The sequence below is a fragment of the Semicossyphus pulcher genome, unplaced genomic scaffold (genome assembly GCF_022749685.1).
Source record: "Semicossyphus pulcher isolate SPU_LCO1_2020_fin unplaced genomic scaffold, fSemPul1.0.p SCAF_12, whole genome shotgun sequence".
NCBI classification, from domain to species: Eukaryota; Metazoa; Chordata; class Actinopteri; order Labriformes; family Labridae; genus Semicossyphus; species Semicossyphus pulcher.
In genome coordinates this window covers 21,118,832-21,144,481 of record NW_027211626.1, presented here as the reverse complement: position 1 = coordinate 21,144,481, position 25,650 = coordinate 21,118,832, and the positions used below count along the sequence as shown (strand labels likewise).

Sequence of the window (25,650 nt, the reverse complement as noted above, 5' to 3'; positions counted from 1 at the left end):
AAAAATGTAATTGCAAAGTATTACATAAATTTTTGTGTTTTTTTGTGCTATTACATCTAATAGATAATATTAATGTTTTGTTCATGTTTCCCAAAATTCATAGAGATTCAGAAAACTCCTTGCCATCCGGAAAATGTGGTATGTTCATTAGACCTGTCCAGGTTTCTTACAGAAAATAAAAAGAAGTTGGGCTAATATTTGAATTTTAAACGCTTTATAAGCTATTTAATGTTGTTAATAGTCTTACTGTTCGTGTGATTCTAGGTTTCATCAGTGAGTGTGCTGGGATTTTGAATTTGCCATGAATTTGCTCACACAGTAAAGGACACTAATGTTACACTGCCTAAGAGCGACAAAACCAGCAAATAAATGCACTCGACCTACAGTAGCCATGGACAACACGGACAATGTTGTGCCAGGCAACAAAGAGGAATGCAAATACATTCAAAAACCCCCGAAACCCTAGATAAAATGTACATTATTATTATAAAATATATAGGCACACACACCTGCAGGACACACTCTATCAACATCATCCTTCCCTCACTCTCCACAAAATTTGAGACACAGTGTGTTGCCTTTGCCTACTTGATAAATCAAATAGAATTAAGAGCGAAGAAAAACAATGCTGACAAGTAAAACAAGTTTGAGGTTAGAATTTCAAACAGTCACAGGCTGTATCACCACATGAGATAATGATGTTGTCTTTACAAAATATAGTGACACACACTCAAGGATTACTTTTCAAAACACGTCAACCCCTTTGTAACTTTCCACTCTCACGTCAAATAGCACAGAGACAGGAGGGGGACCCAATGTTACGCACAGGCTGAAGAATCCTCTATAAAGTAACACAGGGCACAGTCAATACGCACACAGTGGAAGAAGTGATCCAATTGTATTTTACATGCACAAGAATACTGCTGTAAATAAAACATGCATGAATAAAATTCACTCATTCATTCCATTTAAGGCTGATGCTACACAGAATTATCCCATCACATTTACTTTATAGCAATAAATATTACACACAGGATTTGAGAATGTTCACCAAAATAACATTGTATACTATCAAAATAAAATATTGACTCAGCTACAATAGCAAGAACACATGGGGAGAAAATGATTGTTCATATATATTGTTACTCTCATGCTACATTTTGCTTCAAATATATCCTGCTTCATATGCATCTTCTCAGTGAAGACATAAAGAATGTAACAACATATCAGAGCAAGCCCCCTGCCTGGTTGAATGAACAAAATGTATACATTTTTCATACTTCTTATGGAAAGTCTGCCCTACTAAACCGAGTGATTTATTTTGCCTGATGAGGAAGGGGTTGTTTCCATTTTATTTGTCATTCTTATTACGTTCTCTGGCTCCACGTATTGGTGTCAGCTCTTTATTATAAACGTAATTGATTAAATAAGTACATGACAGCTGGTAGGATCGGCCCTAATTTTCTATACCTCCGCAGGAACACCTACAGGATTCCATGGTGACACAGTCAAAAGCCCTCTCCAAGTCAGCAAAACAACAGTAGACCAGACAGGCAAGTTTTTAGTCCCCATTTAATACTATAGATTCCCGAACAATCAATTTCAGGATGCAATCCAGCGACTTGATTGCCAGTGCTAGGTGTAGAAGTAAGCCCAATTATATCTAGTTGGCACCACTCCGCCCTGCATTGATTTGGGTTCCTCCTGCCAGAAGGTGACCTTACACAACCCAGTCTGCAATAGGGGTCAACAGGCCCAGGTTCTACAATGTTTATTGTTTTAGATTTTAGATTGTCATTACTCTTAAGCAGCTCAGTATTGACAGACAACAAATGAAAGTAGGATCATGATGTTTGGGTTATGGATATCATATTGAAATATTGTTTAAGCTTTCTCACAATCTAGAAATCAATTGATGTGCATACATGAGCCATACAACATAGCATATCAAAAAGAAAAATCCAATTTGTGATATGGGCTGGATGAGGAATATGAATTAAACACAAGATACTTGAAGGCAAAGCTTTCGATTTACCAGTCAATCTACGTTCCAACCCTCACCTATGGTCACGAGCTTTGGGTAGTGACCGAAAGAGTGAGATCGCGGATACAAGCGGCCAAAATGAGTTTCCTACGGAGGGTGTCTGGGCTCAGCCTTAGAGATAGGGTCAGGAGCTCGGAGATCCGGGGGGAGCTCGGAGTAGAGCCGCTTCTCCTTCGTGTCAAAAGGAGCCAGTTGAGGTGGTTCGGGCATCTGGTTAGGATGCCTCCTGGGCGCCTCCCTTTGGAGGTTTTCCGGGCACGTCCAACTGGGAGGAGACCCCGGGGTAGACCCAGAGCTTGCTGGAGGGATTTATATATCCCGTCTGGCCTGGGAACGCCTCGGAATCCCCCAGGAGGAACTGGAAAATATTGCAGGGGAGAGGGACGCCTGGGTCACCTTACTGAGGCTGCCACCGCGACCCGGCCCTGGATAAGCGGAAGATAATGGATGGATGGATGGATGGATACTTGTGCCCTAATGATAAGGATAAGCACTCAGTGAAGAAACCCCTCCATTTGCGCCCTCATCCCAATACTTAATGATAATAACAAACCTACCACATGACCCTTTGTGGTCACCGCAACCAGCAAAGGTACCACAGGATAACTAAGAGCATGTGCTTATCACTTGCTCTGATGCCTCTGCCTGATTCTCTTTGTCATTGTATTCTGTTGCACCACCTATTGGTGTCAATGCTTGAGGTGAGGGCTGCGCTCTCACTTTGAACACATCCCACTTCTCAGGAAGCAGGCCTTTGTTGAAGAGCACAGACGCCAAATAGGAGAAGGTCAAGATGGCAGCAACAGCAGACAGCATGGAGATGGTCTTAACCGGAGAGTACTGGACATAAACCCCCTCTTCAAGAGAGCACCCTGGGAAGTGTATGACTGGCGCTAACCCTAATAATTGCTGTCCACTCAGCAGTCTTAACATCAATCCAACAAGCAAGCCCATAACAGCCCCGTAACCGTTGGAGATGTTGAAGAAGAGGACGCAGACAAGTTGAGGGAAGACTATGATGTAGGCCACTTCATCACCAATGAACCAGAACACTAGGACACTGTTTTTCAGGCTGGTGAGTGATGTACCAACCACACCCACTACCACCACAGCAGCACGGATCACCCACTGAATCTCTCTGTCTGATGCCTGAGGAAGAAATTAGACAGAAATAAGAACTGGTACACACACATACCTTTGACTGTCCTGCTTTCCAATTTCTGTGTCTCTGCTTTGTTGTGTTATTTACTCTCCTTTCTTTTATGATTCTACATCATGCCATTTTATTCCATTTATAAGCTCTGTTGTAATGTAGCAAACCGACAGACAACCACATTTTCTCACCTGAGGCCTCAGGATGTTCTTGTATATGTTGGAGCTGAAGACAGAAGCCGCAGAAAGCAAAGCAGAGTCAGCTGATGACATCACAGCAGCGGCCACACATCCAATTCCGATAATGGAGATGAAGGCCGGGGTGAGTTGTTGCAGGGTAATGGGCAGAACAAAAGCTGCTTCCCCACGTTCATATGGAGATGGAGAACCATAGGTCGTCGAGTTCCAGTCTTTGACATGAAAACATAAGAAAGAAAGTATCACATCATCTACTTCAGTGATTTTAACAGGAGTCTACTGTATATATTCAGGAATCGACTAATCATTTTTTCAATTATCACAGCACCACTTCCCATTGCAAATCTCATTTAGAGTCTTTGATACAGCGGATAGTTTTAGCAACACTACAAGAGTGAATCGAGTGCTTTAGCTGCTTTTTGGAGACTGAACTCCAACCAATCCATTAATTGCCAGTGAATGTGGTGCGTTCATAGTGAGCCATGGGATGCTTCTACTTGTTAAAGCTTAGACATAGACATCTGTAAGACATCGGTAAGGAGTCAGAGGCCCAAGCCCAGTCTCCACCCAAACGTCTGACCACTCAACAATTACGGACTTAAGAGATGCAGTCAAGAGTGATTAATTTAATGTATAAAAAAGGGGAATGGGACGCAACATTGTGACATCATAAATGGCAAATAATTACAATTTAATTTGCAAGATCAGAATAAAAACATGTGTTTTCTGGTATGTAAAATCTGTAAATACCTGTGGATGCAGCAGCTGCCCCGAGCAGTATGGGAGGTATCCCAAATAGAGGTAAGATAAAAGCAGCAACAAAGCATGTGATCTTGGCATTGGCTGAGGAGGAAGCTGACAAGGTCCTCTGGTGGAAGCACTGATATGCAAGATTCCCCAGTGCCTTAAAAGTGAAATAGTTAGTTGGTTAATTACACAAGTAGTTTGGCATTACCAGGGAGGTTTTTGGCTTTGTGGGGGCCCCTACTTTGTCAAACTACGATGGGGTGGATTAACCCGAGGTGATCTGAGGTAACGCATCAATCTAGTACACTTTGAGAGAGAAGCAGATTCGTGAAAAACTCTCTCAAATTGAAATGAAACATCTCAAATTGACCCGAGCAGTTTAAACCTACAGAAAATGATGATAAAAGGTAACCAATGACGCTCCTCTACGACAATAAATGCAACAGATCCAGCATTTCCTCAAAAATATTTATTGATACTGACTTTCTTCTTAATATCCTCACTCAGCCCTGTTTTGTCCTCTAATGGCATCAAGATATCTGAATTTAGAAGATGGAGGACTGGCTTTGCATAGGAGATGTGACATATTCCTCCCCTGATAGTAGGATGGATGCACCATATTGGGAAAACACTGACATTGCGATAACTTTTTGTTCTGCAATATTTATTCTATTATAAAGAATATGGGAAATTATACCAGATAAATGCAGTGTGTTTTCATGTACGTATGTATACTTGGTTCAGCGACTACAAATGGACTTGTGGCCTGCATCTGGGTTACTAGTCATCGACCGTTTCTAATGGCGCTCAAATGTATGTTTAATCAGCGTGACCTGCCCCGTGACAGTAACTTTTGGAGACCAAACTCACGCATCCTACTTCCTGTTGCCAAACGCACAGCCTCACCACGGGCGGTGCGTTCATGTGGCCACAGCGTTAAACAGCACCAGGATGAGGTTCAGCTAATAACAGAACAACATTCACTGAACAGCAGCCTCTGCGCGTCTGACTCAGTCATCCTCACTGACCTGACGTGCAGCTGTCTGTCCCATCATACCTGTAGGCAGTCACTCATTGCGTGAGAGGATCATGATGATTTTAGGTTAACTACCTCACACAAGCCAAAGCTTCCCTATCATTACAGTTTAGTTTTGTTTATAGTCTACATTTAATTTTAAGCATCTAAGTGCTTTGCTACACACGAGGAGCTTGGCTGGTTACAAATAAAGACAGGTAATTTAATTCTCCCCTTATTTATTGAGGCTGAATTGCAGCTTGGGGGGCCCCCTAGTGGCTATAGGAGACCTATGCATCTGCATATAGCAAGAAACGGCTCTGGGCATTACCACAAATGGTGCAAAATGTTTGTCTTCTATAAGCAATAAAGCATCCATTCAAATGAAAGGGAAAATGTCAGACCTACTGTTTTACAAATAAATTGTTGAAAAATGGTCCACTGTTATCAATTTTGATCCTGAAAATCTGTCAACACGAGATTGATTGACTGCATTGTTCCTTCCTTACAAAAAATAAGAATTCATCGATTATTATCCAGGTCTTTTGTAGCTCAAGTCCACCGATCCAGGGAGCGTGTAAGGTGTTGTTCGTCAACGTCTGGCTTATGTCCAAGGAGTGAGGATTCATCAAAACAAAAGGAACACAGAGCCACTGCAGAGACAAATACAAATGTATAACTTTTAAAGGCTACACACTCCATATACATACTAAAATTATACCAAACTTACCAAACTGACGAATATGAGGATAAGCTGTATAATATCTGTGTAGGCCACAGAGTAGAGACCTCCAAGCAGTGTGTAGATAATGGCGACGGCAGCAGAGATCCAGGTACACACAGTAAAGGATAAATCCAGGACCACACTCATAGTTGCTCCTGTCAAACCCATTGTATTAATTAAATTGCATAATCTTTGTTAGAATATTACCAGTTCGTAAATGTAAACCGTAGTCATAAATGTAAGTCATCTTTCTACTAATTATGTAGCAATTCAGATATATATATTTAAATTGCTTAAAGGAATTGTAAACACAAAGTTACAAATATATGTATGTAAAGAGTGTTTGTATCTGTACCTAAACTGATTAGCGTTGAGGGCATCAAGACCACATCCATAACAAGTGAAGCTAGGCACAGCCAAGCTGTCAGTACTTTTCCATACTTCATATGGAAAGGGTCCAGCATGGTTACATAGTTCCTTTCTCTCATTGGCTCGGCGAACACCAAGCCACCTTGATTATAAAAAAAGGCAAATGAGTGAGAAACAAACCAAAAATGTAAACATGACATATTGGCCTTAAGAAAGAGATAAAACAGCTGGTTTATCACAGTATAATAACATTGTTAAGTTTACAGCCTACAAAAAACATTTGATATGCATTTCCTGTCTTCTTGTCTCATAAACAGTGATTCTGTTTTTTTCTGACTCAGCGATTGACTGCTTTGTTAAAAATTAAGTCATAATATCCTGTTAGATGTCATTTTAAACTCTCACCAATAATAAAAGATGAGCTGTATGCCATCAACATCACCACGGCCTTGGTAAGTCCCATAGACGGTGTGTACACCATCTCAGCTGTGCCAACAATGAAGGCTCCTCCGACACACGTCGCTACCAGATGGATTAACACACAGCAAGGAATTTAGTGGACAAGCAGCAGCTATTTGAAAAGAGGGCAAAATGTTGGGTAATAATCATAATCATTAATTGGGTGGCAGTAGGATCATGTAATGATAACATGATAATACAACACTGTAAGTTTTGAAAATTCTGTCATCCAAGGGAATGTTCCCCAAAAAACATTGAAAGAAAATGTTATTTGTGTCACAATATGAAAGAGATTTACAAAGTAAGTCGAAATTTATTCAATGTATCCCCGTTCAGAGTGTCCTAGTTTTCAGTTATTTTTTGGAGAGTATTAACTAAAAAATAATTATGATAGAAATAATGTTAATTAACATATAAAAAGCCAAGAGGGCAAAAGGACGAGGCTTGAAAATCCTCGTTAGGGCCTTGATCCTTGTTTTCACATAGTTTATTCCAGATTATAACCTATAACTAATTATAAAACTCATACAGACGATATTGCATTAAGAACATTATGTTGTGGCATAATTCCAATGTTATAGCTTGGTGTCAGATTTGTTCACAGATATTCAGAGGCATGACAACTTATTCAAAACTTTGCTTTTCCTGAATAATAACGTTGTAATTTTGTGGCCTGCATATGTATAACATTAAGAAGTTTAAAAATATTCTTTACACCTGTAATTTACAATCATACAGTTTCCACCCAAGATTTGTCAGCTGTGCTCCCCTCACCTGTCATTGTGAAGGTGCCCACCACCCAGCTGATACTGCGGTTTCCCAGCAGGGCCATCTCCATTTCATTGGCGGCAGTTCTCTTCTTTTCCCTTTTAGACTTGAAAGAAGCCCATATTCCGGTTCCCAGAACCAGTAAATAGAAAAACACCATGGCTATCACACCAGGGATGTTGACAGCCATGACTGACTTGTTGACTGGCTTTACTTCTACCGCTGACTGAGGGCCCTGTCCACCCGGCGCAAAGCGCGCAGCGCAAGTCTGATTGTAATCTTCCACCCGGCGTAGTCGTCATTTTCACGCCCACCGCTCACGTTTTGTAAATAGCAAGTCATCTTGCGCCACCGTTAGCGCCCATGGGCGTGTTGGTTTTGATATCAGGTGGCAAGCGGGTGGCGCTTTGCTATTTAGAGGACGCAGAAAGTTTATAACACGTGTGTGCTTGTCACTCACACGTGGACGCACAACAGCGCTTCTACTCATAAGGAAAAAGCAGTGTGTCTGCTTTCGGTTTGTGACCGATCTTCTGAGAAGTGCGGGGAGACGTGGACAAGCACACCGCTGCTTCACACACACCTGCTCCAGCCGTGCACGGGCCAAAAACTACTGAGACCGACACAAAGCTCTCCATACTGCGCGGTCAATTAGACGCACGCTCTCTATAATATAGCAGAACTGAGACACACTCTCACACACGCAACTAGGAGGTAAATTAATGACCATACTCAAAAATAACTACCTGTGGTACCGACAATTGTGCCCACAGCTATAATACACTGTCCAGTCTCCATTACGCACGAGAATACAGCCATGTGATCCAGCAGCAAAAAAAAAAAAGTAAATAAACATTTACAGCAGAGCTGCCAAGCGTCACGCTTTGAGTGTGACAGTCACGCAATTTGACCCATTCTCACACCACACGCCACACTTGACATTTCTCACGCTTATATTTCCCCATTCAATACTCTATATTTATTTTTTTCATGATAATAAACTTTGGTCCTCGCGGCATGCCGTAGTTCGAGTAACTCTGATTGACTGACCGAGATAACCAATCCCAGACCAATCCACCAGTCCTTTGTGCCTAAATCTAACCAACCACGGAAGGCGCCACGCAATATAAACCAATCAGAAGCAACGTAAGGCGGGTCTTGGCGTCTCTAACGATCTGTCACACACAACAGCGCCGACATTTAAAACCCACTCGACGGTCTCCTGCTTGCTAGAGGACGGACGGTAGGTAACTACCCAATTTTGATCACACAACATTATTGAAAATGTGTTCACTTTTTAAATGTTTTCACTAGTTTGATGTCGACGTAGGACAAATGTTGCTCTTAGTTTTTATCTGTATTATTATTAGACCCCCCTAAAGGAACCCACAGAGTCCCTGGAATCCACTTTGGCTGTGTCCGAAATCACCCCCTACTCAAACAAAACCAAAACCCGAAACAGTTTGGCTCTTGAGGGAACTCTATCGTCCATCATGACTGTGAAGATGGCGAGCCTTGAGCCACAGTGTTTCAAGTGGGAGCCCCCTGCCTCTGTCATCAAGGCATCAAAATCTGCCACAAACGCCTACAACATGAGACATGTCCCCAGCTAAATGATGGACAGTTGGTTGAAATGAAATATTGCAAATAAATGTATTTTGTCAAAATTCTTGTTACAATTTTCATTTCTAATTTCTGGTTAATTAAGACTAGCATTAGGAGGCCACAGTGCAGGGAGAGCAGCTGGCATGGAGGTGAGGACATCAGTCTTAAGGTATAAATCGACGTTAAAACAGGCCAAAATTTTTTCAAACACATCATGACACTAAAGTCTCACTCTTGTGATTTTCTGAAACTTGGCAGCCCTGATTTACAGCCTACCTTTCTTTGATGGTCAGCACACAAAACTTTAATAAACATAAGATCCTGTCTGTCTGTAGACTTAATTCATTAATGCTGTGCCTCGTGTGTAAATGTATAGAGCATAAATGTACGCCTCTTTTCATTTTCGTTTCTGTTGGGCAGTGGGATTGCTTCAGTGGCTTTAACATCAGTTCATGCTTCGACATGTATCGTACAGTGACCTGTGTTTTATTTCTGCGTGTTCAAGGACACAGTGGAAAGAAATGAGTTGAACATGCCGGTCATGGTCCGGTTTATATAAGAAGAATGACAGAAATCCGCTGCGTAAATAGCAACACGCCTGCCTGCATGCGCACCGGGCTCTTAAAGGAAATGAGAGCTGACAGTCTGATTGGTTTGATTCATGTTATGCCGAAAACACACCTATGAATAATCCAGGGATTTAAACCAACCTCTTTGCGCCTTGCGCCTCAGTTTGTGCCCAGATTGTGTTATTCATATAGCACCTTCACAGGCACCAGTCACAGAAGGCTTCACAGTCAATTAAAAGAAGGCAAAAAAAGGTAAAACAAATCTAAATTTAAAAAGAAAATATACAAGATATAGGTCCACACACACCTGCAGGACACCATCATTCAACATCCCCCTTCCCTCCCCCTCCACAACATTTGAAATACAGTGTGTTTCTTCACCTCTGATACATTCAGTCTAACAGGTTCCAAAACAACAGTAAAGAGACTTAAAGTAACAACCTCAAACTTTTTCGTTTAAATTAATGTCTTTTAAGTCACTATCTATCACCGAATGAGGTAATGCAATGGTTATTGAGCCTATGGCCCACTGATGAAAGCCTTTGCATTTGCAGTATATATTAATATGGACTGGGTCGCCACAGAGCGGCGCCCAGTTAGTGACGCGTTTTCCATCACCCAGCAGTGGTTGGTCTGCCAGAGAGGGTAGGCGGAGCTAAGCGGCTGCACTTCCGGTTTCTGTCAGCATTGCGAGTAAACAGTAATCTACTATGGCTGAACAAACAAAGAAAAGATCGATGACTACAGATACAACTTCAAAAATAAGTGAAAATCCAAAGAAAAAGAAACAAATTCGATGCTCAGATGAAGGCAAACAGTCTATAAACGAAAGTGAGGAAAGTCAAGAGTTAGAACCACAACAAAGGGAGCCAGCCGGGAAAAGTGTCCACAAAAACAATGCAAACATTTACTGAAAATTTGAGTTTATAAGGCTGGAAGTGGAGCATGACTGTTCAGATGTTAACAGCATCATCATCACGTGCGATCAGCATATTCTTTCTATGAACTGTAGTAACTCACACTCAAGGCTAATGTTTGAAAACATGTTGAACATCCACCCTTCTGTAACTTTCCACTCTCACCTCAGAAGCACAGAGATGGGGGGAGGAAGCATTAAGTAAAGAGACGCATTGCAAGAACACAAGAGAGAAAATATGCATTATTACTGTCATGCTAAATTTTTCCCCCCAGTCTGCAAAATCTGTACTATAGTTTTTATGTAGCTCAGCGCAAGTTCAAGAAGGGAGATTGTTCATTAGCCATCATTCATCATGTCACGTTCTCTCTCTCTGATGATCAGCTGATTATGGGCGTATACTATTTATGTACTAAACCAACCGGAGTTAGACTCGACGTCTAATCATCCCGCTGCTGTCAAATTTTAAAGCTGTCCTCCCCTCATCCGCAGACATTTTGTCATGTCTCATCATTTTCCTCCAGTTAAGTTACCGTTTTTGTCTCGTTCTTACATGTTCTCTGGTCATTTCCTGTTTTATTTTGAAAGTAACCCTGTCTCCCTCTTGTTTCAGATCACTTTACGTCATGCCCCTGTGTATCCAGCGTCTGGTGATTGTCTTGCCCTCCCTGATCGTTTTCACCTGTGATTACCTTCCTCATGTTCAAATAGTGGCGTCTCCCTGTGTCCTGTGCCAGTTCGTGCTTGTCTCTACGTCAGTCGAACCAGCCTTATCCTGTTCTAGCTAAGTCTGTGAGAGTTCTAGTCAAGATAGTATATTTTTGTTTGCTTGCGATTTTGGTCAGTTTAGAGATTCTTTTGTTTGTTTTTTTCCCTCAGGTTAGAGAAGAATTTATGTTATAGTTTTGTAGCATAGAGCCTCCTTTGTTGAGTGCAGTTTTTGGTTATTTCAGATAGAGTTTTGTTTCTTTATTTAGTCAGGTTTTCCTCTTTGAGTGATTTTCAGTTCTTTAAACGATTTAGTCAGATTTGAAGCCAGGGAAAGATCAGGTAATTGTTATATTTCTTCTGTCTTTGGTATCTGTGATTTAATTTCAAGTAAATATTTTATATTTACTTTGATTATTTGTCAAGTGTCCTGCTTTTGGGTTTCACTCCTGTTAAGGCAGATCGTTACACAATTTGTGGTTTCAGCTCGATCATTGCGACCCTCCTCCACCCCCGTTCACCTCCAATCCATCTCATCAGTGTCCGAGTGCAGCTACTCAGCTCATCCTGCAGCCTGTCTTCACCACCATCACCACCACCAGTGTCTAGACTCCATCGGGGGGTATCCTATGCTGCTCTCGACCTCTCTACCCCTTCAGTACGTGAAGATATCACAATGGGGTCTAATCGCCAAAGACACTGCACATTTCATTCTTTCCAAACTTGTAAAATACATAATTGTTCACTCTTAATGAAGTCTCTCCTGTTTGCAATATCCCGATCTTCTGAGTGAGAAAAAAAACAACACAGCAAGCCCCTGCATGGTTGAATGGACTAAGCTCAGTGATTTATCTTGCCTGATAAGGCCGCCATTGGGTAAAGTTAGTTAGTGTTTACTGTTTTGTTTCTTCCACCCTTGAGAGTTATATATTTAACTAATTATTGTTGTACAGGGTTAGAACACAGAATCCACTTTTCAAAAATACTTAAAGACCGCCTCCAGTGAAACTCAAGTGTTTAACCTTGTGAATATCTCCATGTGGTGTTGTTCATGTGCTACAGGACATCAGGAACAACATCAGCAGTCATCTCCATGGCTGGGCCTGTCTGCTTTTTAACTGCAGTGTACCAAGGACAGGCTGAACAACACGTTTTCAGATTGGCAGGTTTGAGACGTCACAAAACTAAGGAGCCAGTCCCGTTAATGGACGGGTTAACGCTATGCATATCATTATGAGTAACCTATGGCAACCACTTTGGCGATATGCAAGCCAGCTGTAATTGTCATCATAATTTTTGCAAGCTCACTCCTGACTACTAACGTTAACGTTACTACAACTAATTACTTGATTTCAAGCTAGCTAAGTTTCAACAAGTTGCCACTAAACGATGGCAGAGACGTGTTTTGTTTTCGGCTGTAATTTTACAAAAGGAGAAACGTAGCACATAGTGGGCGGGGACTATGCCGATTCAGGAATTTTTAATGAGGGAGAATGAGGAGACGCCTTGGGAGGATTTTTACAAGATAATTAAACATATGTTACAGAAAAAACATATCAAACACAATTTCTTATTTCAAGCAGAGCATTTTATACGTCTTAAAACATGACTGGAGCTGGTCTTTAAGGTTATGGATGGACAGCTCTCCAGGGAGTTCTTTTTCAATTAACTAGTATTAACTGTATTTTGCTAAATAAATTACTATATTATAAGTAAGTAAACAAAGAACTAGCATGTTGTGCTAATCATTGGCTCTGATGTCTCAGTCATAGAGTTATTTTCATTTAAATTCTCCCTTTCATTACGTTTGCTGGCTCCATCTGTCATCGTCAGTTGTTGTGGTGAGGGCTGCGCTCTCACTTTGAACACATCCCACTTCTCAGGAAGCAGGCCTTTGTGAAAGAGCATGGGAGCCAGGTAGGAGAAAGTCAAGATGGCAGCAACAGCAGACAGCATGGAGATGGTCTTAACCGGAGAGTACTGGACATAAACGCCATCCTCAAGAGTGCATCCTGGGAAATGTATGACTGGTGCTAACCCTAGTGATGGTGCTCCACAGAGCAGTCTTAGCACCATTCCCACCAGCAAGCCCATAATAGCCCCGTAACCGTTGGAGATGTTGAAGAAGAGGACGCAGACAAGTTGAGGGAAAACAACAATATATGCCAATTCAGCACCAAGGAACCAGAATATTATGATGCTGTTTTTCAGGCTGGTGAGTGATGTACCAGCCACGCCTGCTACCACTACAGCAACACGGATCACCCACTGAATCTCTCTGTCTGATGCCTGAGGAAGACAGTAAATGGAAAGAAGAATATAACAATCAGCTACTTTGTTTCTCCATCATGCCATAATTCATACTTTCTTTTTGTCTGATGCAGAACTGAAAGACCATGTGCATTTTTCACCTGAGGCCTCAGGATGTTCTTGTATATGTTGACACTAAAGACAGAGCTTGCAGAAAGCAGAGCAGAGTCAGCCGATGACATCACAGCGGCGGCCACACATCCAATACCGATAATGGAGATGGAGGGTGGTGTGAGGTGCTGCAGGGCAATGGGAAGAACTAGAGCTGCTTCCCCACGTTCATATGGAGATGGAGAACCATACGTGGTCAGGTTCCAGTCTGAGACACAGAGACAAAAGATGAAAAATGTTTTTAACCCTCACAGAGTGACTGTTGGTGATTATCATCATCGACATCATCGTCATGCTGTCATTTATTTCCCCCATCCCATAGGGATAAACCACAATACTTTATTATCAATTTGAATACAGATTATATTGAATAAACACACAGGTTCACAAATACAAAGGAAAGCAGTTTATCTTTTACATAGACTTTCCTGAAAACATGAGCATTGTACGGTGAACTTGAAGGGCAAATACTTTCATAAAAAGAAACGGACCGAAAATTAACACATACTAATGTCCAAAAACAATAACAACAACAGAAACATTCTGTGCATGAAAAAATATACTGAAAAAGGCAAAAATAATGACACATTATAAGCAAAATGCAAAGTCAAAAACACAAACACAGCTTTGGGTTGATGGGAGGCTGGGAAGATGAGCGCTTTGAGGCCTATGAGACACGACCAGGGCGGGATGAACCCAAGACCAATGGAGGTCAGTTTAACAACAGGGAATACAATAGCGATGTAAGCCCTTTTTACATTGCGATCCAGCCACAGCGGCGTAACTCCTCGGTTCCACAGGATCCGTCTCCGGCGTGTTCCGTGTGCAAAAATCACGGACTGATTTTCAAATGAACAGATAATCAACCTCGGATGTGCAAACTGAACAGTAGTTTGTGTGTTGTTCTGCTAACATTGATGATATCTCAATTCTGGCGTGATAATGTAGTTCTCCCACGATCTTGTGATCTCGCGAATCCAGCTGCTTGGGCCAGCGTTCCGCTGCACTCCGGACCAGACACGCTTCCTATGGGCGAGGATTGACGGACCAGAAACGCGGCGCAGACGGAACGCGCCGGAGACGGATCCTGTGGGATCGAGGGGTAACAAAGCTCTGCCGTGATGCTGCCCTAGCCATTTTACAGTGAACCAAGCCAAACCAAAGCCGTCCCAGAGTGTGTTTTTACACAGTGTTCTGGTGTTACGGACGAAAAAAACAAGCTGTTCCGCCCTGCTAGCTCCGCCGTTTACACTGAAGCAGAACGACTTCGCTCCACTGTATAATGTGTTAATACCTGTGGATGCAACGGCTGCTCCAAGCAGTATTGGAGGAATCCCGAATAGAAGAAAGAGGAAAGCCGCAACAATGCATGTGATCTTGGCATTGGCTGAGGAGGAAGCCGACAAAGTCCTCTGGTGGAAGCACTGATATCCCAGATTCCCCAGTGCCTTGAAAATTAAAAAAAGAATAAATTTAGTCACCACGGGGAAAATGCTGCAAACATTTTGCAGCATTTAGCAAAATTTGCTGGAAAGGGAAGCCCCCTGAAACTATATCTTTACAGTCAGAGGAAAGCTATTTACTCAGTTAGATACATACTGACAGATAATTAGATACAATTAAAAAAAAGTCAAATTTTAAATATGTATATTTTTGTCATCATTCTGAAGATATTTATCAACAACAGAGTAGATTGAATTTGATATAAGCCGTATCGTTCCTTCCTTACAAAGAATAAGAAATCATCAATTATGATCCAGGTCTTCTTCGGCTCTGGTGTACCGATCCAGGGAGCGTGTAAGGTGTTGTTCATCAACGTCTGGCTTATGTCCAAGGAGTGAGGATTCATCAAAACAAAAGGAACACAGAGCCACTGCAGAGACAAATACAAATGTAGATTATAACACACACAACTTATAAAAGCATTTTTTTGTAATGTGTATTGACTTCATTTTTCATCAAATTTCATTTAAACAAAAAGCAATGGACTATAAAAACCTAAATGATTGCAGATTTACCAAACTGATGAATATGAGGACAAGCTGTATAATATCTGTGTAGGCCACAGAGTAGAGACCTCCCATTAGTGTGTAGATAATGGCAACAGCAGCAGAGATCCAGAGGCATACATCCAAGGATAAATCCAGGACGACACTCATGGTTCCTCCTGTCAAAAGCATTGTTTCAGTTAAATTTCAGAAACACTCAGTGTTAATATTATTGTTGTTATTTTTGTCAAATTGAGTCATCATCACACTGTAAGCATGGTTACAAAATTATGTTCATAAATAGGTAAAATGCTAACACACTGTACCTAAACCAATTAGTGTTGAAGGCACCCAAACCACATCAAGAGCAATTGAAGCCAGGCACAGTACAGCCGTCAGTGCTTTTCCATACTTCATATGGAACGGGTCGAGCATCGTTACACAGTTTTTTTCTCTCATTGGCTTGGCGAACACCAAGCCACCTTGATTTGAAAAAAAGGACAGAGCACATCACAATGACTCAAAACAACTCAACTTAGCGGGAAAAAACAATAAAAGGGAAAAATGACACGATCAAAAACGTATTTGTGAAGCCTTAACAAATACGTGAAGATTCTTCTTTAGGGTGTACCTGACAAATTTGAAGTCTTCCCCATTTAAGCCACTCTTAATTTTCGATATACTGAACAATTGAGAAACTACTGACTGTAACAATTTCATGTTAACGATAATGAGATTTTTTTGGACTTTGTTATTGTCAATATAATGTATGAGGTAACTAAAAAACCCTGCCTTTGCACTCAAATAGTCACTGCTGCGCTTAGATATGCTCTGTCTGTGCTCACACTTTATGTTGCCTCCCAGATATATTGTTGCTTGCACCAGTTTCCTGCAAAATATGTTTTTGTTTTGTTTTTTGCTATTTCATGTTTTTGTGAAACAATCCCATAAAAATTTACCAATGACATAATTCCTGCCTCTCTAGGAGAGTGCCCTCAGAGGGTCCATACGGCGCATGGCGACATTAATATGCACCTCGAGGTAAGGAAACATAATGCTGTGTAAATGTGTGCTAAGGTTAACAATAGAACTTCCAAGTGTGCACCCTTGGTCGCACTACAGAAACGGAGAGGGGAAGAAGGATAATGGAGAGGTTTACAGGCAGATTAGAGACTCTGATGGAGAGGTAAAAGTTTGGTGTGTGTATGTGCATGTGTGTCCGTGTGTCTCCGTCACAATGACCTTTGGAATTGAAGGGCTGCCAAATGCAAGGAGTACGTTTTTTTAACATTCCAACCCTAACCCAACAACACTGTTCACTGACAGGTAGCCTGCCTATCAGTCCCACCCAGTAGCATTTTTCCATGAGACATTACAAGCGGCTTCTCACTGAGGACTGCAATGAGCCGTTTGATAGGCTTCCTGTGAGTAAACTTTGTTTGAAGCAAGATACAGTTGGTAGCACAGATAGCCACATACGCATGACAGTGAGAATCAGTTGCTTGTGGGGTGTCGTGCCTGTCAGTGCAAAAAATGTCACATGAAGTACAAGCATAGCAAATCTAAGGGTAAACAGGGACTTAATTTGGAGGGCATGGTTTTGAGGCAGGTCATTATAATCTGAATCTGAATGTGAAATCAACGCGTCATGATGTCCAACTGAAAGACTAGCATTTAATAAAGATGGGAAAAAATCTGCATCAGTGTTGGTCTACAGTTGTGTTGTAGTTGTTGTTTTGTATGCAGAAAGACAGTGTCCTCGTAGGTCTCTTACCAATGACGAAGGACGCGCTGTACGACAATATCATCACGAGTGTCCAGGTTAGTCCCATAGAGGGCGTGTACACCATCTCAGTAAGGCCCACTATTATGGCTCCTCCAACCCACGTAGCTACAGGATGGAGAAACACAGAGCAAGAAGTTTAGTGGACGATTTACACAATTGAGCTGATTGTACTCATTGTATGGTTGTTGTTGTTCTGTACATATCGGCCATATTGTGATATGTGATGAAGGTTATTATGTTCCCTGTTTGCCAACTGAACACATTTTGATGAAACCTTGTTATAATTTAGGAAAATGCCATTTTACATGCTGTTGAGTTATAAGGAGAGGTGTTTGTAACGTTTGTCCACCCCAATTACATCTGGTTTCATGTTTTTTTGTTTGGTTTAACTTGCAATCAATGCACAATACAAGCCTTATATCAACTGGAAATACCTAATTTAGCCTTAGCCGTATTACATTTTACAACTTTTCATTTATGTTGCACTATTCAAACATTTGCAATAAATTTGTTACCAAAAAATAGTTGGTGATCGAACCTTGATTTTGAGACATTTCACAACTCTACAATTATCACGGCAGCAACATTTGAGGTAAACAGTAGGATCCCCCTGCTCTTTACCTTGTTTAAATGCTCCCACCAACTCTTACGTGACCACATGACTTGTCAAAGATCCTCAGGTGACCTATGTTGGAACCAACCAAAAGAGGTGAGAATGCCTGAAGCTCCCCACACGTCAGGGAAATTTGAAAAGACATCCAACACCAAATGATTACAGGCTGTCACTTTTCTGACAGTTTTCAGCTCCAGGTTACAGAATTCCATCAACGGCAAAAATAAGGACTTCGACAAAAATACAAAATATACATTATGACTGAAAAAAGACCAAAGAGTTTCCAGTTGCATTAAGTAAAGTACACTACCAAAAAATTGTTTTTCTCCAAAATGTGATGTTTTTATAAGTAAGTAACAATATAATTTGGGACTTGAGCCTACATTTTTTCAGAATTATCTAAAGTGTTAGTGCATTTTCACCAACAGCAAACATTTTCTGTTTTTTTATTTTTTAAATGTATTTATTTATTTGGTTAGGACAATGCACATTAATCAACATATCAGCAAAAAGCATCAATATAAATATGCTGGAGTTAGCACAGTTGCTAAATTTCATCCGTTGTCCTAAAGCAGGTATCATAAAAAAAAAACATACAGACAATACACCATAACAAATGGATAAAACATGTAGAAATCTTACACAAAAAATAAGTCCCGATTCACATCAAAGTTAAAAGTCCATACACAAAATAGAAAAGACGAAGAGGTTACCCATGAGAGCAGGTCTGGGTTGTTTTCAACCACTGTTTAAGGGTCTTTTTAAAGGTGGTGTAATTGCCACAGTTTCTAACATGAGCTGGCAGTGTGTTCCAAGACTGTGTTCCTCTGATGGACACCACCATTTTGTCTTTATGAAGTCCTGCAATGGTGGAGGGGCTAATCCTTTCAAAACCTTAAAGATGAGACAGACATCCAAAAACAACTGATAGCTAACAAAGTCCAAGATGTTGTACTTATTAATAATTTTACAATAATGGTAGTGTATAGGTTTTTGTCAAGAGTTTTAAGTGTTCTCTTGAAGAGAGACTTGATTGGTTTTAAAGTACTCTCTGATGTATGTGACCATGTTGTATAACAATAGGAAATGTGAGTAAGTATCATTGCATACATATAGGTCTTCGCCGACTCCACAGTCAGGAAAGGTCTTATATGTTTGAAATTTGATAAGTTAAATTTAATTGTATTTGTGACTTTTTTAACATGTTGCTTAAAATTAAGATTGGAGGGGAAGATTACCCCGAGGTACTTAAAGTGTTCAACCACATCAAGTCTCTCTCCACCCACCATGACTGATGATTGCTGTTCCTTTGTTAGCTGCCGGGAGAAAAACATACAGACTGTTTTTTTTGTATTCAAATGTAAACAACAGTTTTGGAGCCAATGGGACACTGGCACCATGGCTCCTGAGAGTATTGAAGCAGCTTCTTGGATTGAGTTGGCATGACAGTATAACACAGTGTCGTCAGCATATAGTTGCATTTTTATATTTCTACAGACATTTGGTAAGTTATTAACATATTGGCTGAATAAAACAGGACCCAATATTGAGCGCTGTGGTACTCCAGCAGAACAAGTGAAGTATGAAGACAGCGAATTTGAACTGCCTGTTTTCTGTCTGACAGGTATGATTTCATCCAGCAGAGGGCACTATTTGAGAAGTTGAAATGAGTTAATTTAGCAATAAGCACATCATGATTAATGGTGTCAAAAGTACGCTTTAAATCAAGAAATACAGCAGCTACGAAGCAGCCCTGATCCAAACAGCTCTTTAAGTTTTCTAGGAAATATCAGGTAGCTGTCTCTGTTGAGTGAAATTTCCTAAATCCAAACTGCATTGGATGAAGAGTGGCATGGCCATTATTTAAGTGTTCTGTCAGTTTTGTGGTAACCCATTTATATTAAATTATAGGTAAAATAATTATTGGTCGATAGTTCTCAGATTTTGTCTTGTCCCCAGCCTTAAAGACTGGGGTGACCCTAGCAATCTTCCATGTAGATGGTACTGTTCCTTGTTTTATGGATAGATTTACAAGATGTGCAATTGGGTCAGCAAGAGCCTCTTTATGGGTCTTTAAAAAGTCACTAGTAAGACCAAATGTATCTCTGGCCTTTGAGCTTTTTAGGGATGAAATTATTTTTATTACCTCAGGGACAGATATTTCTTCTATGCTAAATATTGGTTTACTTGCATCAACAGGATTGTGAGGAATATGTGAGCATTTAAAGTGCTTTCTGAGTTCCTCAACTGAGCCAATGAAAAATCTATTGAGACAATTCACAATGATGTCTAGATTGTCAGTTAGCTCTTCATTTACCTGGAACTGTAGATCACCAAGATAGTGAGATTTGTCCCGTCTCAATAGCTTATTTAGATTGTTCCATATCAGCTTTCCATTACCATTTGACCCTTTTATGGTCTCAATATAGAACTCTGTTTTCGCTTTACGGGTCATCCTTAAGACTTTGTTTCGTAGCGATGTAAAGATCTGTCTGTCACTTGTAGTTCTTGTTTTCAAAGATTGCCTTAGAGCGTTATCTCTATTTTTCATTAATTTTATAATTTCATTGTTCAACCAGGGCAGATTATTTCTATGTTGCTTGGATTTACCTTTTTTTGTAAAATGTGTTATAATGTTATTGACTTTTTTAATAAAATTATCTGAGCTTGCCTCAATGTCATTATTTTCCAGAATATTAGACCAGTCTACATTTTGGATTTCCTCATTCAGGAATTGTTGCTGGCTTTTGGGTATGAAATAGTATTGGTGACTTCTGGTGGATGCCATTAGATGCTTCCTCTTAATTTTCCTTGAGCACAGGATAAAATTGTGATCTGACAGGCCAGATAATAGATTAAAAGTCTTAGAGATTCTTTCAGGATTATTAGTAAATATTAGATCAATTGTTGTATTTGTTATTCTTGTTGGTCCTTTTATGATTTGTGTCAAATTGTATTTATCCGTAAGCTGTTTAATCTTTTTCCTATCTGACTTGATGTCCCAGTTGATATTAAAGTCACCAAATAAGATGATTTCCTTTTTAGAGTCGCATTGATTTAAGATTGTCTGAAGATGATCATAAAATACATCCTTTGCTGAGGGAGGTCGATACACACAAATCACAGTAAAAGACATTGCAGAGCAAAGTGATATATTTAGACCAATACACTCAGCATTAACTTCTTTAGGCCACCTTATTAGTTCACATTGAAACTTTTCTCTGACATAGATTAATACTCCCCCACCTCGCCCTGCTTCTCTATCTTTTCTAAATACATTGTATCCTGGAATACTGATGGCTGCTGTAGATGATGAATGTGTCAGCCAACTTTCAGATATTCCAAGTATATCAATATTAGAGTCACTTAATAAATGTTCCAGTTGTTTTTACTTAAATCTATAATATACCTAACTGTAAGTGTCCTGTTTGTAATACAGTCAGAATGTGTGACCATATTTTTTCAGGCATTTATGTCCTGTCCACATGAACATAAATAATTACAAACATGTAATCTTAAACTCTATTGTTTGTGGAATTCCTTGAGTGTGATTCTTCACTTTGTTTTAGAAGACTAAACAGCCTCAAGGGTATCCTTGTTTTCACATTCCTCATTCCTGCTCATAAATCACAGCCGTTTATCAAACTCTCAGATGTTTTAGCATGTATTTCATTAGGCTGAATACTTTCATCCAAATGCTACATATAATGCTGAATATGTTCACAGATTTTTTTAAATTCCGTGTGTTAACTTTTCCTTTTCTTTTTTTTCCTTTTCTTTTTTTTCATTTCTCAGTGGATACAACATCTACCCCAAAATAGACTTAAAAGATATTCATAGTCAAAAATAAAAGCTTACACTTTATAATAATGACAATTTTATCAATATTCATAGTTTCCTTTGTAATTTTTTTTTTCCTTACCTGTCATTGTGAAGATTCCCACCACCACGTTGATGTTTCTATTTCCCAGCAGGGCCATCTCCATCCCAGAGGCTGCACTTTTCTTCTGCTCCCTTTTGGACTTGAAAGAAGCCCAGATGCCGGTTCCCAAAACCAGCAGGTAGAAGAGCACCATCGTAATCACTCCTGGGATGTTGACAGCCATGATGTTGACTGGTTGACTGGCTTCCCAACCAGTTGATGTTCAACTGAAGGAGGGGCTGACTGGCTGAGTATTTGGGGGAAAGGGAGATGACATTGAAGAGGAAAAACAGGAAAAACAAAAAGGTCCTCCCACTGTAACGACACATTGATGCTCTCTGGTGAAAAAAAAAGCTGGTTTCAGGCTACTTACCTGGCAAGCATACAGAAATGACCATCACGCATCTTGAGCCTGTATAACATTGAGCATGACTTATTGCGTCACTGGAAGAAATGCTAGCAACAAGTGGCTGTTAATTATTTTACACTTAAATAGCTTCTAATTTTTTGTCTTTTGCAGTGTTTACATGATTTATATGAAGTAACGTAACAAACAACATTAAAGATGTTTTATATTTTCTGGTGTTTTGTTGGTTTGTAAACCCTGGTCATTGGACAAACTTTAAAGATTTCGTTTTTTAAAGTTGTAATGACAAATAAAGTTCAACTTTAATAAATGAATGAAAATACATATGTTAAGTTTTCCTTTTGTACTATACAATATTGGAACAATTAATCATTTTTGACCCGACACTTCAGCCAATTTGGATTTTTTTTAAGACAATAACTGATAACTGAAATTTGATTATTCTACTTTCACATCACCGTTTTTTGTTTGCCAGAAACTCTGAAGGAATAAATCACCAAGTTGAAGATAACACTTGAAAGTCTCACTTGAGTGGATCGGAAGACGGTGGGGTCCAGTCACTATACTGAACTACGTAGGAGCTTTAATACAAGCAAATAAAGCTTATAAAACTAAATTCTTTTCAAAACATAAGATTTATATTTGGGGATATTTTATATTAGGAGACGCATTTTGGATGGACTAGGATGGATCTATATGTTTGTGATCGTGTTGGTTTGATGGAGTTCAGGTTGATGATCGAAGCTAGTTTAAGAGATAAAGTGAGCTTGAAAACAAAGTGGCTTTTTAATGGCAGCAGCTGAGAAACACATTAGGTACTCAAACGATGCAGACTAATGGGGGGGGAGTGAACTGAGATTAAAAAAAAAAAAATCTGGTTGTAAGTTGTCCTTTGGAGATCTAAACAATTTTGCTTGCTTTAATTTGAAGCTCATGTTTTGTCACAAGACTGCTAAAGTTTTTGAACAGTTCGACCATAAACAATTAAGATTCCAAAGAGACTAAGCATTTGTTTGAAAAAAAAAAAGAAAGAGCTGGGTGAGGGGAGCCCTCACCGATAGATGGTTGTAACTTGCAATATTAGCATTATAAAGCAGCTGAAACTGAAACCAGGGTTTACTTAAACCCATACCTGCAAACCGACATCAGCCCGGTCTAGAACCAGTCTAAACCTGCAATTCTTCCGGTCTGTGACAAAATTTTTGGGTGCTTATTTCTTGCTTTCTGTTTATTACTTCATCTTTGCATTTGTTTCACAGTGATGTTAAGCTAAACCAGTGATAATAAACACTCTATTAACTTTGAACTGCTGTATGAATTGTCTGATTTTCAATCATTTCTAACCACAAGTGAAGGGACCATAGAAAAAAGGACAACAAAGGTTAAAGCTGAAGAAAAAAGACATAACATGATTAATTTTAATAGCCCTCTTTAGACATACATCTATGTGAGTGAAATATTTATTCAGACAGTTCTAAAGACGAACGGGTCGAACAAGGCAAAGGTTGTCACATACCAAAAATGAAAACTAACAGAGGAGAAACAAAATCCAGTTTTTACAGCTGGAATCATGGTATGTATGTTATTGTTTTTAATTGTGTTATTGCCATTCTTTTTGCGTATGTTTCTATTTCTGCAATGATTTTGTTTTGTTGTAATCTCGACATGATTGTTTTATTTACTTTACTTTACTTTATTATTATTATTATTGAAAATGAGGGCATGCCCTCAATGATTCCTTGAGATGTAAATAAAGGTTGAATGAATGAATGAATGAATTTACCAGAGCCTTTTTAGCTTTCACAGAAAGAGAAATTGTTTAATTTTACAAGATTTAACAAGACTCTGCTGCTAAAGAGCAGAAATACAACAGAAGAATGCCCCCATTGCAGGGGAAAATAATGAGCATATCATATTTTATTTTCATAATCATTTATCTCTATAAATATACTCCGGCACACTAGGAGGCGATATTCGCCGTTAAAATCATTGCTTGCAATCTGCCTCAAAGGGAAAAGAAGAAAACGCAAGGAACCTGCGCATGTGCAGTATCAGCTTGAATCCGATTGGTTGGTTTCAAACTCAGGCGGCGGCTGTGTTGTTATGTTTCGTTAGCTCAACTTAGTTAGCATTAACACTAGCACACAAAGAGGAAACGTTTTCATTCTCAGTACCGAATGTATCAAAAATTACTGCTTTCAGGTGAGTTATTTTGTAGGAAAATATCCCCGTAAGATATCCACCGTTGAGTTCTCTTTAGAGAGGAAAATACATTTGGTATACTACGTTATGTTTTTAAGATCAACTGACAGGTGCGGGGCGGTTCGTCAGCTGAAAATGTTTAGTTGATTAAGAAACGTTTAGAGTCAGTGTAGGGAACATTCTTTGAGGGAAGTGATAGCCTACTTCACAATGATGCGCTAAACTGAACAACTGTTACACCATGTTTAGTTGAATCACCTGTTGGTTAGCAAAGCTGGTTTCAAAGCTGTTGGGAGAATAACGTCTAAGTCAAATTACCGGTTAATGTGATAAACATAAATGTGCTCATCTTCAGTACAATACAACGGACTTTTTCAATGCCGTGAGATACCTTACTGTCTATAAAAAGCTGAATTGAATAAAAACATGCCAGTTATATTGTTTTTGTTTTCTCTCTTTTCCTTGTCTGCTGCAGAAAGATGGAATCATGTCTCAATAGTAACAAGGCTGACAGACGGGAACGGGTAGAGGACGACGATATGAAGAGGCATCTCTCATCAGAGTTCAACACCTTACCAGACTTACAGGTAAACCTGGTAATGACAGGGCGATTCACAATGTTACTATTAATACATGGTGTAACATATGTATGTAAGGATGCAGCCATAAAAAGCGAAAATCTTAAGTCCAGGAATCTGAAATCAGCTCCCTATTGCAAGAGACTACTGACTATAAATAATAATAATCATACATTTTATTTGAAGGCGCCTTTCTCGGCACTCAAGGACACCGTACATAGATATATATATATATATATATATATACACAAAATACACATTAAAAGAGGGAGAGAAAAAAACAAAGTAGAATAAATAAAAACAATAAAAAGTGACAGAGCAATTAGCGTCATAAGGAATAGGCAGATTTAAACAGATGTGTTTTGAGTTGTGGTTTAAAATCGGGGAATGAATCAATGTTTCTCAGGGGGTGGTAATCAACTCCAGAGACGGGGAGCAGAGCGGCTGAATGCTCTGCTCCCCATAGTGGTGAGACGGGCGAAGGGGACAGACAGGTGTG

At 39.8% G+C, this 25,650-nt stretch overlaps 3 protein-coding genes across 3 annotated transcripts in view; 1 reads left to right on the top strand and 2 right to left on the bottom strand.

Annotated features, from left to right (window-relative positions):
- Positions 1 to 2,650: 2,650 nt before the first annotated feature.
- Positions 2,651 to 7,669, bottom strand: LOC138588838 (high-affinity choline transporter 1-like). The gene is made up of 8 exons (XM_069659084.1): positions 7,483 to 7,669; positions 6,655 to 6,771; positions 6,236 to 6,391; positions 5,887 to 6,035; positions 5,666 to 5,809; positions 4,145 to 4,298; positions 3,389 to 3,606; positions 2,651 to 3,193 (listed from the first exon to the last, which is right to left on the bottom strand). Exons 1-8 carry the CDS (start codon positions 7,664 to 7,666, stop codon positions 2,651 to 2,653), a joined length of 1,665 nt encoding a protein of 554 aa, XP_069515185.1. The 5' UTR covers positions 7,667 to 7,669.
- Positions 7,670 to 13,002: 5,333 nt separating this feature from the next.
- Positions 13,003 to 22,188, bottom strand: LOC138588837 (high-affinity choline transporter 1-like). The gene is made up of 8 exons (XM_069659083.1): positions 22,005 to 22,188; positions 17,458 to 17,574; positions 16,010 to 16,165; positions 15,714 to 15,862; positions 15,425 to 15,568; positions 14,990 to 15,143; positions 13,686 to 13,903; positions 13,003 to 13,563 (listed from the first exon to the last, which is right to left on the bottom strand). Exons 1-8 carry the CDS (start codon positions 22,186 to 22,188, stop codon positions 13,003 to 13,005), a joined length of 1,683 nt encoding a protein of 560 aa, XP_069515184.1.
- A 2,373-nt stretch (positions 22,189 to 24,561) lies between these two features.
- The window catches only part of LOC138588455 (kinesin-like protein KIF20B), a 51,513-nt gene continuing 50,424 nt past the window's right edge, over positions 24,562 to 25,650 (top strand). Inside the window, 2 exon segments of the mRNA XM_069658591.1 lie at positions 24,562 to 24,573; positions 25,049 to 25,169. Coding sequence (XP_069514692.1) covers positions 25,053 to 25,169 — 117 coding nt within the window. The 5' untranslated portion in view covers positions 24,562 to 24,573; positions 25,049 to 25,052.

What these genes read in the sequence shown, in the direction of transcription:
- LOC138588837 (XM_069659083.1), bottom strand. Translation starts at nt 22,188, where the DNA reads ATGGCTGTCAACATCCCAGGAGTGATTACGATGGTGCTCTTCTACCTG. An exon ending in TTGATGATTTCTTATTCTTT is followed by an intron (nt 15,144 to 15,424) that starts GTAAGGAAGGAA and finishes TTAATTTTCAAG; the next exon opens with GCACTGGGGAATCTGGGATA. An exon ending in AGCAGCCGTTGCATCCACAG is followed by an intron (nt 13,904 to 14,989) that starts GTATTAACACAT and finishes TCTGTGTCTCAG; the next exon opens with ACTGGAACCTGACCACGTAT.
- LOC138588838 (XM_069659084.1), bottom strand. Translation starts at nt 7,666, where the DNA reads ATGGCTGTCAACATCCCTGGTGTGATAGCCATGGTGTTTTTCTATTTA. An exon ending in GGGCACCTTCACAATGACAG is followed by an intron (nt 6,772 to 7,482) that starts GTGAGGGGAGCA and finishes TCCATCTGGTAG; the next exon opens with CGACGTGTGTCGGAGGAGCC. An exon ending in CAGCTCATCTTTTATTATTG is followed by an intron (nt 6,392 to 6,654) that starts GTGAGAGTTTAA and finishes TTTATAATCAAG; the next exon opens with GTGGCTTGGTGTTCGCCGAG.